The 13,313-nt window shown below is 35.8% G+C and overlaps 1 protein-coding gene across 24 annotated transcripts in view; it reads right to left on the reverse strand.

The window, feature by feature from the left end:
* The window catches only part of Ppfia2 (PTPRF interacting protein alpha 2), a 580,223-nt gene that overhangs the window by 240,958 nt on the left and 325,952 nt on the right, over positions 1–13,313 (reverse strand). For all 24 annotated transcript variants that reach the window (XM_008852254.1, XM_029555664.1, XM_008852263.2 and 21 more), the window contains one exon: positions 3,006–3,107. In XM_008852254.1, the coding sequence (XP_008850476.1) occupies positions 3,006–3,107 (102 nt within the window). The remainder of the gene's footprint in view (positions 1–3,005; positions 3,108–13,313) is intronic.

Below are 13,313 nucleotides of genomic sequence, written 5' to 3' on the forward strand. Positions count from 1 at the left end.
AAAAATAAAATATAAGTAATTGACATGTAATATGCACAAGAAACAACTAAAATATAAAGAATCTTTGACTAGCAAAAAAAAAGATTTCTGAAAATAACCTGTATTTAATAGAGGGCCAGACAAGGGCTGTATCACCTCTCTCCTGGCCATATGGCCTTTGGATTACCATATGCTGTGAAGTGGAGATTATGAGATTGCTGTGTATGTAAAACCTTTAAAAAACCATCGGCCCTTAATTTGTGTTAATGTGTATGTTTTAATGGGTTTTTATTGAGTTTTTGTGCTTTTCATGCAGTAAATCTTAATCATATCTCACCCCCCTCTTCCAACTGCACCTCCCATAGCCTTCCCACCCCCACCAGATTTCATACATTTTTCATATATGTTAGGGCCTATCTGGTCAAGCTTTTATACCCAGATGTCCGTCGATGCAGGTGCAAGTTCATCATTACAGTAACTCCATATATTTCACTTCATTCTTCTACCACTAAAATTGTATTTTTATTTAGAGAGAAAATATAAATTACTCAACTATCACTGTGATACAGGGTTCTTTCTGATTTGTTGTTTTAATGATATGACAAGTTGATACAATTTACCCTGTCCAACAGTTATCTTTGTGGATTGTCTTTTTGTGTTATTTATTTCAACTTATAAACAGATGAAAATTCATAATTGTAGACAGGTTCAGAGGTTTTTCAAAACCCTGGAAGGTGGAACACACAAATCGAACTTAATTCACAATCAAACACAAATATTCTCTGGTATTGAGAAGATAATATGTTTGTTGTTTTCTTGACATTAGCAGTAAGTAGATGTTTGGAGCAAAAGCAAAGCACAACATGGAGAAAGAAAAACAAGTGTATACATCTATTTGAAAGGAAATCATATGGAGCAACATTTGATCGAGCATTTGGAGAGAAAAGGAAAGAGATATGCTTGATTTTTTAGTACAGTTTTTTTTTGCTTGTAGTTTGTTTGCTCTTGCTGGGATGGAAGAATTCAAAGGGGGGTATACAACTTAGAAGTCATTATGTAATCAATATTTTACACAAGGGAAGACTCAAATCTCTTTTCTTTGGCAAAATCAACAACACAAATTCCCCATATTATTTTAAGGAAGATAGAAACATTTTTATTTGTTTCATTCACATTTTCAAAGTACTAACAACTATTATTCATGTTTATGATCAGTGGCTTCAACGTCTGTTGAATTTTCTATTATCATCATCTGATCTGAGTAGACAGCTCATATTAGCTCAGCATGCTCTTTTCACTACCTAATGACCCTTTGCAGGTAACTGGGCTTATGGTCTCATGAGAATTAATATGATGAAAATTCAGTGGATACTGAAAACAAATCTTAGTCCACCAAATCAGTCCACATTAAAATGAATGACATATGCCACACCGCAGAGTTCTGTCTCTTGGGCCATGTTTCCTCTAAGCCATGGTAAATCTTTGCCTAGTCTTCCCAATGGCCTCAGGGATCTGTGCCAATGGTATAGGGTCTGCATACATTGTTTTACCTCGCCAATCCTTCTACGCTTTTACTTTGTATGACCTCTCCTATGTTATCTAACCTTTTCTGAGTTGGCTTGACTTCTCTGTAAAGTGGGAATAAACAGTATCTCCACTTTATACCAATAGGAGTATATATTAAGAAAAGACTGTAGAAAGAAAGGACATAGAAGAAATACACACATAGCCGCTAAAACGGCCTGGTACATTTTAAATGTGAGGATTCATTGAAAATAAATCCAATGGTAAGTATTTCCCTCCACTATCATTTCCTGCTTCTACTTTCACATTTTTCTGTACTTTGTTACATGAGAGATTATAGCTTAATGTTTTAAATTCCAAAATATTGGGACAGAACAGAATAAATAAATTTGTATGGAAATGTTATGCTTGGTTAAAAATCAAAAGTGGAAAAATCTATAGAGGGAGAGAAAAACAGAAAAAGTTCATCACATGATCCACGCTGTCCTTGTAATTCCCTGTTTCAATTTGTGTGATGTCTTATCAAAACCTCAACAAAAACCAATTCACGTGCACATTACACATGTGAGTTGTCTTCATCATACAATAAGGTCTTGATGAATAAAGACAAAAATTGAGTTTGATTGCATAAGAATTATGCATGCAATTCTACCTTAGAGGCACAAGACACAGTTTATGGAGGTGTAATTTTATATTGCTGTCTAAGCCTAAGCACAGTATGAATTGACTACTGAACATAGTTTCTTGCTTAGATTTATTCGGGTAAATCTATGACACTCACTATATTTTCACGTGCTTAATATTAAAATCAAATTTAAGATAATCTGAAAATGATTTATCCTTTCCTTTATCAGAGAAATTAAATTCATTTTTTAGTAAGGGGTAAGTTATATATTGTGACACAAAGTAACATTTTATTCTGTACTTAAAAAATACAGTGTGGACTAATTCTGGACTTTATTTTTCAATGGAATATTATCTGATTGACAACATACAGGAATATCCAAGAGCAGAATTTAGAAAATATGACTTTCATCATATAAAGTAGAATGTATGTCAGACATGGAAGTCATCTGTACATCTCATGAAACATACACACCTTTAAGCGAGCAGAGGTTGTTCCAATAGTTTTCATTCTTAACTCAATTTCCTTTGTTTTTAAAATAAATTCTGTGCTAGAATGAACCATGAATCAAATCCAAACCACGGTATGATAGTTCTCCATCACTGAAGCTCTTTTTAAAGGGCAATAAAGTAAAGGCCAGAAGGCATAGGAACATTTTCCAGGGCAACATAGTGATTTGGTAGTAGAACCTATAATTTCTGGTTTCTTGTCTTTTCGAGCATTGTACCACATTCCCTCTTTTAAAAAGAGTTAAAGTAACTGACTGCAACTGGCATCTGCTGAAAGTACTCCTAAAAATTTTTAAAGCTTTTATATCTATATACTAGAAACATGACACTGGACAGTATGTAGAATCCAAGAAGGAGCTAACACTTACTCTTGTGTTGTTTCTTTCAGCTTTAAGTTCTGAGATCTCTTCTTCCTTTTCTAGAAGCTGTTCTCGGCAGGCATTCAGTTCTTTAGTCAGTGCAGCAAATTCCTGAAAGGGAAATAAAAATATTTGAAGATATACTTGAAATATACAAAATGAACTCAAGCAGGAAGAACAGATGGAACACATAAATTGAAATTCATCTAGTTTGATGATCAATACATATTGCTATTATTAAAGTATCTTGGCTGGTGATTCAAACAAATACTCATCAATGACATTTATGATAAGAATAGTATGTTCCTTGTGTGGGTTTGTCAAATATATTTCTAAAGCATCACATTACTTTGACCTTAGTGCTCATATAAGTTATTGCATGAATAATTTGACTAAATTTGAGTTCGGCTTCTAAAATCTTGAAGTTTGATTCTGCTATAACAAATTTCAGAAAGAATAAAGTATATACCATTGTAATGCACATTTCTGATTAATATGCTATTTAGATATTAAAATGTTATTTCTTAAGAAAGTGAAGAATGAGGCTCTGTCTTATGAAATGATAAGTGTATCAATGGTTCAATAGCATTATCTAAGATTTCCAATTACTGTTTATTTCATAATCTTTCTGCAAAGTCATATACATGTGGACAAGTCATTGAAACATTCACTGTTACGTTATTAATATCTAGGTCATATTGGGTGTTTAATACTTATTTTCAATACATTATACATGCATATTTTAACTTAAAAATTGTTAGATATGGTGTGATTATATTTGCATATAGTTAATGACAATTCAATCAGCCTTTCGTGGTTTCCCAAAATGGGATCAGAAACCACATGATTATGTATATTTTTACCATCTTGTGATGAGTTTGGACACAGAAAAGATTATACATCAAGAGCAGGAAATGTAACTATTCTATTCTGTGTTATCAACAAATAATATATGAGGTTCTAAATAATGATAAAGAGGACTCATATTATCATCAAACCATTTAAAGTGATTCTCAAGAGTAAAATTGATGCTTAATAAATATTCCAGCATTTGGAACAATTTAGATTCAGGCTCAGAAGACACCCTCAAAAGAGAAAACAAAATGTAAAAAGGAAAGGGGAGACAGTCTTGGTTAACCCAACCCATTGAAGCTAATTTAGTGAAAAGTCAAAAACACGATAATTATGTAAGCTGGGAAAAATTACGGGTTTATATTTTTGTTTGTTTCAAACTGCTTATTTTGCTGAGTTTCTCTACATGGCCTCTACACAGCTTCAAAGGATTCTGAGTAGACTTGGTTTTTAGAGTCTAGATGAAAGAATTTGTTGTTATATTTTGGATGGTGTCTCAGGTAACATTTTTTTCTCCCCAGTGTTGATGGACAGAAATGAGATGATCCTGTAAGTTTGCTGCCCAGCCAGCCAATGAGTGACCTTATCTCAAAAAAAAAAAAAAAAAAGAAAAGAAAAGGTGGAGAGAAGGAGAGGAAGACATTTGCTGTTGATTTCTGGCCTCTATACCTGCATACATATGTATACATATAACACAAATGAAGAAAAGATAATAATCTTACAATCACACAGTATATTAACTAACATGTAACAGATATAAAAGCTCTACATTTGAGAGCATATCAATTAAAATCCATGTGTATCTCTTACTATAAGGATTAACATGATATCTACAGAAAAATAAAGACTAAAAATAAATATTTGAATACTTTGTTGTATATGTGGATTATATCTGTACGTCTTCCTGTGTGCACGTTTGTGCGCCTCTGGGGGCACAATGCAAAAGCCAGACGTAGGCACATATCTTCTACTGCTCTCACCTTATTCCTTGAGACAGGGTCTCTCACTGAACCTGATGCTCAGTATTTGGGCAAAACTAGCCAGACTCCTATCTGCCTGTCTCTTCCCTCTCCCACCCAGTGTTGGTGTTTTTGATATGGTTGGCCATATCTGGCTTTTACATGGATCAGGGATTCAAACTAAAATGTCTTCATGCTTGCACACCAAGTGTTCAAATCCACTGAGCCATCCCCAGTTTGATTTCACAATTTTAATATTAGATATCTCAAGTTACCAAATTATGGACAATTTTGAATTTTTACTTCTCCTCATGCACCTCTGATATCACAAGTCTGTAAATGAAGTATATTTTTTGTTTGCTATGAGAACAAGTGATAACATAATCTATAAGTGCTTAAAAAAGAAGACAGAACTCAGTTACGATGAAACTGTTACCATGGCGCTGATTCTGAACATTATAAATGTTCATTTACCACTTCTTAAGATGTTCTGGCATTATTTTTACATTCACAATCTAATCTTTCTCTCCAAATTCCAACTTTGGGATTCTCATCCATATCTTATGACTGAGGAATTTGAATCACCTAAGATATAGATATAAGTTCACAGACCTCACAGTTGCAGAGGTTAACTGAATTCTGAGCTTAGTTCTCCAGACTAGAAGGCTAGTGCTTTTCTAAAATAGCATTTTGAGCCGGGCATGGTGGTGCACGCCTTTAATCCCAACATTTGGGAGGCAGAGGCAGGTGGATTTCTGTGAGTTCGAGGCAAGCCTGGTATACATAGCGAGTTCCAGGTAAGCTGGGGCTACAGGGAGACTTTGTCTCAAAAAGACCAAAAAAAAAAGCATTTTGAGCCAATTGTTCACCGAGTTTACATGACTCAAAATCGTGGTATATTTAGCAGCCCTCTTTTCAGTTATCCAAATAATTAACTGTGACTGCAAATATTTGGCAGATCTCCCTAAACTGATCCAAAGGGATGCCTGCAGCAGGCTTTCTTTATGCACAGGATCAGATCGTAAGACTGGTAAAGCATGATTTACATATCTGGAGTCATAACATATGTGAATACCACATAGATTAATTAATAATAATACATTTTATACTTTTTCCAGTATTTATTTATATCCACTGTTCCATTTTTACTCTCAGTATGAAATGAGCAAATAAGTATCATTTTGAAAGCAAGCCAGCAGGGATGAAGCTTCCAGGTCAGTATCAGCTTAATTCTCCATGTTTAATGACTCAAGTATGTGATGTCTTCAGTAATAGGGTCTGACTTTCAAGTTCTGCAAGGTAACCAATAGCAATGGCAATAGCCTGCAATGTTTGGGGGTTAATACAATCCTGTTCCTATTACTGGGGTTTTATTTGCTCAGATTAGGAATCTCCTTGGAGTATTGCTTTCTTATCACATTTAACTTCTTTTAATATATGTGTATGCATATATTTTAGAGGGCTTCTACAGTAGTAGGATTACATATAGTTTTTCAAAATGCCTTCAGTGCTAGTTAGGCCTCCTCTTATTCCCTCCTCTACCCTACCCTCTCATCCTTCACTCCATTTTATCCTCCCCATACCATCACTCTCCTTTTCCCCTTTATACCACTGCATTCTATCTCCATTCTTGAAAATTTGCTCCTTACCTATGGCCCCTATAAGCGTTTCTTAATATTTAAGAATATTGCAAGTGGAATACACTAAAATACAAAGATTCAAAGCTAACAACCACATATGAGAGAAAATAGGCAATGTTTGTCTTTCTATAGCTGGGTTACCTCACTTAGGATAATTGTTTTCAGTCCCATCCAGTGATCTGTGAATTTCATTTTTAATAGCTGAATAATATTCTGTTGTGTAACTGTATCACAGTTTCATTATCCATTCATCTGTTGATGGTCATCTAGGCTGTATCCACTTCCTGGATCGTGTGAATAGAGCAGGTATGAACCAGGGTGAACAGGTATCTCTGTCAGAAGATACAAAGTCCTCTGGGTATATACCCAAAAGGAGCACAGCTGGATCTTGTGGTAGATCTATTTCTAAATTCTTGAGGAACCACCATGCTGATTTCCACAGTGGCTGCAACAGTTCACACTCCCACCACCAGTGAATAAGTGCTCGCTTTTCTCCACATCCATGTCAGCATTTGTTTTCATTCTTTTCTGATCTTAGACATTCTGACAGGGATACAGAGAAATGGTGAAATCTCAAAGTAGTTTTAATTCGCATTCCCCTGATGGCTAAGGATGTTCAACATTTTTAAGTGTTTCCCAGTGATTCATATTTCTTCTTCTGAGAGCTCCCTGTTTAGTTCCATGCCTCATTTAAAAAATTTTGTTTATTGTTTGCTTGTTGGTTTAATGATTAAGGTTTCTATAGTTCTTTGCATAGTCTAGGTATTAGCCATCTATCAGATGTATATCTGGTAAAGAATTTATTTTTCATTTTGTAAGACTTTCCATCTTCTGTTCCCTTTTGAATTTGTTTCTTTAATGTATCTTTTTAAATTTTATTATTTTTATTTTTATATGTATAAGTGTATAGCCTGCATGTGTATAAGTGCACCTGTGTCGTGCAATGCCTGCAGAAGTCAGAAGAGGGCATTGGATTCTCTGAGACTGGAGTTAGGATGGTTGTTAGCTGCCATGTAAGTGCTGTGAATCAAACCTGGGTCTTCTGCAAGAACCACCAGTGTTCTTAACTGCTGAGTCATTTCTCCAGCCCCTGTTTCTTCAATGTATTAAAGCTTTTATTATATAAGTCTTTTAGTTCCTTGGTTAGGTTTATTCCAAGACATTTTTGAGGCTATTATGAATGGGATTGTTCCTCTGATTTCTTTCTTAGTATGTTTGCTGTTGGGATACAGGAAGGCTACAGAGTTTTGTGTATTAATATTGTATCCTGCTACTTTGCTGAATACATTTATCAGCTGTAGGAGTTTTCTGTGAAGTCTTTGGGCTCATTTATGTAGCATCAGATCATCTGCAAATCACGTACTTTTTCCTTTTCAATGTGTATTCCCTTTGTCTTTTCCACTTCTTTTATTGCTTTAGAAAAGACTTCAAGCACAATGAATAGGAATGGAGAAAGTGGTCAAATTTGTCTCACATGCTTCTGAAGAAAAAATTAATCACCAGTCTTATCCAGCTCTGGACCCTGTGAGCTATAAAAACAACTGACCTGGCAAGAGATGTCACCAGTGTAATAGTGGAACTAAAGTTGTGATGGTAAATACATATCATATGACTGGATTTAAGGCCCATATTTGACACTGTTATGGGGGCCAAGAATCTGGGGTTCGATAGCTCATAGGCCTCTAGAAGACCCACTTATTTTCTATTAAATGGACACACTGTTAAAATGACTCCTAATGGCTTATTGCTATATCAATGATTAGTGCATTTTTCAGCCCTCATCATAGAAGCTTTTTCTTGCAGTAAAAGGTGCTGTGATAAAGACCTACAACTGGTTCTGAAGGAAGTAAAGATTACAGAGTTATCACCCCTAAATTGACCATCTTTATCTCATCCCTCCTCCCAAGGCTTAGGGAAAAGTGTTGAAAGTGAGGGTAGAAAGACTGTAAGATCCAGGCGGTGAGTGACGACAAGGAGCAGCACCTTTCAGATTGCAGGACAAGGGCACGTAAGTGCTCACAACAAATGTGACAGTGTGCACAAAACCTGCTTAAGCCCAACCAGACAAATCCCAGCATGAAGTGGGGAGGTAGAAATGAAGTTCCACTCACTACTAAAACACTAGTGGTAGGTGACAGCAGCTGGATGATGAGCAGTCAGATTTCTTTAACAATGTGACCCCTGGTAGGTTGTCCATCCTCTAGGGCTAGTTCCACACTCAAGAGCGTTGGGGCGACACAAATTGGATTGATGGGGTAAAAAGAATATGAATGTGGGGATGTGAGGATAGGCATGGGAAAAGGAAGTATGGCTAAAATGCATTGTATGAAACTCTCAAGTTTAAAAACTAAAAAAAATAAGTATCACATTCAATAGAGTTAGCATTCCCTGATTTTTAAATATGTAGGAACTTTAAGCAATTTATTACCTCTTTAATCCTAATAACACCTCTGCCCTAGTTAGCATTAAATGTCAAATTGACACAGGCAGAATCACATGGAAAGTCTCAATTCAGTAGTTGTCTTTATCAGATTGGTCTGTGGACTTGCCTGTGAGGGATTCCTTATCTTATGTAATAAGGAATGGTCCAGAACACTGTGGTGGTGCCATCTCCTGGGCAGGTGGTCATGGGCTGTACAAGAAAGCTGCTAAGCATGAGCCTTTGAGTGACCAGAACAGAAACTAGCAAGCAGCCTTGCTCCTTGGTTCTTTCATTCAGATTCCTGCCTTGGGGTCCTGCCCTGACTCCTCTCAGGGATCAGTTGTGACCTGGGAGTTGTAAGATGAAGCAAACCTTTTCCTCCCCTAAGTTGCTATTGGGCATGATGTTTGTCACAGCAACAGAAAAGAAACTAAACAACCTGAAATGAACTATAAAAATCTCATTGAGACCTTTAGCTGTTACTTTTTTTCTGATAAAGGTATACACCACCAACACGGTGGCTGACCTTTAGATGTTACATCATTTGCCAAAGGTACACACTGAGTGAGTGCTGGAGCTGGGCTTTGCACACAAATCATTTATCTTTTTTTAAAAAATTTAAATTTTTTATTTATAATTTTTATTTTATGTGTATGCATGTATTTCCTGCATGTAGGTAAGTGCACCCGTGTCGTGCAATGCCTGCAGAAGTCAGAAGAGTCTTTCAGATCCCCTGGGACTGAAGTTACCGACAGTTGTTAGCTGCCATGTGAGTGCTGGGATTCAAACCCGGGTCTTCTGCAAGAATAACCAGTGGCCTTAACCACTGAGCCATCTCTCCAGCCCCACAAATCATTTATTTTATTGGAGATGATTTCAATCTCTTCAATTTTTTTCCTGACCATAAGCTTTTCTATTTTATTTTGCCATCAGTCTTTCTAAATGTTATGTACTTCTCAAGTTCACAACACTTTGAGAACTACCAAATATCTCAACTTCATAAAATTTTAAATTTTAAAATCCAAACTACACAAAAGAGACGTTTCTTGTTTTGCTTTGCTTAGATTTAGGCATTTTACATGCTTTATTTCTTGGAAGACCTATTTTATGGATAGCAAAGCTTAATAGGGATGAAAAACCTGTTCAAATGCATATAATGCACTAGAAATGATCCACTCTTTTTCAAAACACTAGCTTCTGTGGCTCTGGCTAGAAAGACAAAGACTCCCATGAAATTTCTCAGTCTTTCCATTGCATCATCTCTTTATCCATACATTCTTCTATGCAAGCATTCATCCATACATCCATACATACATCCAAGCATATACTATTTTTGAGTACCTATTGTACTCTATGTTTCTATTTTTTGAGTAGCATATTATATTGTACTCTATGTTTCTTACAGACAATATTAAAGGTAATTTAGAGACAGCTGTTTCACCTTGCTTATCAGTTATTTCCATCAATAAGGCCTCAGTACCCATCACTGACGTGCCACACATACAGTAACATCATTTAACACCATTAGGGGTTTTAGAGATTTCAAATGACTCTTCTCATTACAACCTCTTTTTCAGAAGGTTTAAGGATTGTACCCATTACCACATATTTCACTTTCCTGTATCTATTTCCCATATCTATTCATATTCCCATACCTATTCTTTTTCTCATCTCCTTCTTTCTGTGTTTTAGCACACGATCCTTTGTCTAACTAATTCATCTTTAAGCATTTCCTTTCCTTGTTAGTGCTGTATAATACCTCACTATTTTGTTTTTATAAGTCAATTATGTATTTATCACCACAAGTAAACAGTATAATCATTTAAGACAAGGTTGTTTTAATAACTTCAGGTTTTAGCATAGTTGTAGAATATTGACCATACAGTAAATATCTATTGTACAAGTGAAAGTGATTATGAACTAATCAGCTTTTGTCATAATTTTGACATTAGTAATGAAATGATTTTTTAAAAAATTGATGAGTATTCCTTCATTGTTATGAGTGAGAACATTATAATTTGCTTAATATAAAAGAAAAATGACAATTTTTTGATGATTTCAGTCTTCATCTGATATTTTACTATTATGGAAATGTAATCATGGTCTCCCATATTTTATCACATATATAAGTGATACAGTGGTTTCCTGGAAACTTCCAAAATTCAACAAAGTGTTCAGGAAATATTATCTGATACTGATGTCTCTTACCAAAAAAATGTGCAGTATGCTTCCAAGTTTGAAGCAAACCAGCTCTGGTGCTAAAGCTCCTCTATTGTGAAAACACAGTGTGTGTGGTTTGTACTGGATTAGGATGAGTGAGAACCTGTGCACTTAAAAGGACAGTAAATGGGGAAAAAGCACCAAAGGATTAGCTTCTATTATTTAACACTTTAATACTACTGCTCCCAGTGACTCACACATTCATATTTATCATTTGATCATTGGAAATATCATATTTGTCTTACTAATTCTTAGAGGGAAAACATACATTTAACCAATATGTTATTTTCTCTTGTGTAGTGTTTCCCAAACTATGTTCTTTGAAAGTATTACTACAAGATTTCAAGAGCAGATCTACTTAGCCAAGTAGATTTGAAAATAATATATGTTGTATAATTTACTATTGGAAAGTTATAAACAGCAGGAAGAATGCTATTGTAAACTAAACTTTCGTGACCAAGAATTGGCTATATTGCAGATTTATGCCTATAAGAAATTAATGAAGCAATATAACTTTATTTGTTGGAATTTTCTGCAAGGAGTTATGTATATTTCTGCATAGGCTGTATCACAATATAGAAAAAGGAAATATTTCAAGAGCGTGACATATGACAGAATGTTTTTAGAAACTGAAGCCAATGAGAGATAGATGCTGAAACTCCATCCATACTTCAGCAAGTATAATTAAAAGCAGTTCAAAAGAAAAGCTGCTTCCTCTGAAGCACTGAAATAGAGGAGTAGTTGGTTACCAGCAGAAACACCCAACAACTTTTCAGGCCATTCATTCTGTTCCCCAATCATAGTCTCCAATTTCATATTTTCCAAAAAAGAAAATTACTTTCTCCTGTCTGTATATTTTTCCTAGAATTTTAAAGAGTGGTCAGGATCTAGAACACACAATGCCATAATACACCCTCAGGCTGAAGGGAGTGGTGCCTTTCTTTCTTGGCACAAGAACTCAGAATGTCCTAGACCCAGTTTTAAATAATGCAAAGATGGCAGTAAAAGCAAGGCATGGTGACGCATGCCTTTAATCCCAGCACTCAGGAGGGAGGCAGAGGCAGGCGGATCTCTTTGGGTTCAAGTCCAGTCTGTTCTACGTAGTGAGTTCCAGGACAGCTGGGGCTACAGGGAGACTCTGTCTCATGGCACAAGAACTCAGAATGTCCTAGACCCAGTTTTAAATAATGCAAAGATGGCAGTAAAAGCAAGGCATGGTGACGCATGCCTTTAATCCCAGCACTCAGGAGGGAGGCAGAGGCAGGCGGATCTCTTTGGGTTCAAGTCCAGTCTGTTCTACGTAGTGAGTTCCAGGACAGCTGGGGCTACAGGGAGACTCTGTCTCAAACAGACCTAAAAACAAAATAAAACAGAAAACCTTCATTGGTAGGTTTTGTGTTTTGGGTAGTCCAAGTATAGATATTGTTAGAGAGAGCGGTTTGCTGTTGCAGTGATGGAAGCAAGGCATGTTTATAAAGAAGTTCGCCAGGCGTGGTGGCGCACGCCTTTAATCCCAGCACTTGGGAGGCAGAGGCAGGCGGATCTCTGTGAGTTCAAGGCCAGCCTGGTCTACATAGTGAGTTCCAAGAAAGTAAAGTTAAACTAGTTACAGTTACAGTTGATGTATTTATATACATTCACACATTCAGTACCCACACTCATTTTTTTCTTAAATAAGACTTTCCAGATATATTGAATTATTTTTCATACACAACATCAATTCCTTTGAAAAGCAGAGAAAAATAAAATAACTTCTTTTCAATTAGTATCTCTAAAAAATTGAAAGTATCATTTCTTATACGCCAGTATAAGTCATCTAATTTCCATACATTCCTACCTGTAAGCTTCATGTCTCTTAAATTACACAAAATCTAAAATGCCCCTATTTTAATGAGTTCTCTGGGTTGTCTTCCCTCTGCTCCACCGTCCAATCTTCTCTTAAACTATTATTTTTTGAGAACTTTAAGTTAGAAACGTTGTTGAAAAAATTTACACATATTATACAGTTTATTCATTATATCAGTCTTATTTTTTCTCAGAACACAAATGAGAAAACTTGCATAAAATAAATCAGATTAAGTAAATCTAGTCAGGTCCATTCCAGTACTTGGCGACACCAACAATGGTGTTAATCTCCCCCAGGTCTGTCAGGTTCCAGAGACAAGGTCACCAGCCCTGAGCCTTAACTGTTGGGTCATTTTGTGCATTTGCATCTGAGCTAAGG

Source organism: Nannospalax galili, unplaced genomic scaffold (genome assembly GCF_000622305.1).
Source record: "Nannospalax galili isolate Female #2095 unplaced genomic scaffold, S.galili_v1.0 scaffold390, whole genome shotgun sequence".
Lineage (NCBI taxonomy): Eukaryota > Metazoa > Chordata > Mammalia > Rodentia > Spalacidae > Nannospalax > Nannospalax galili.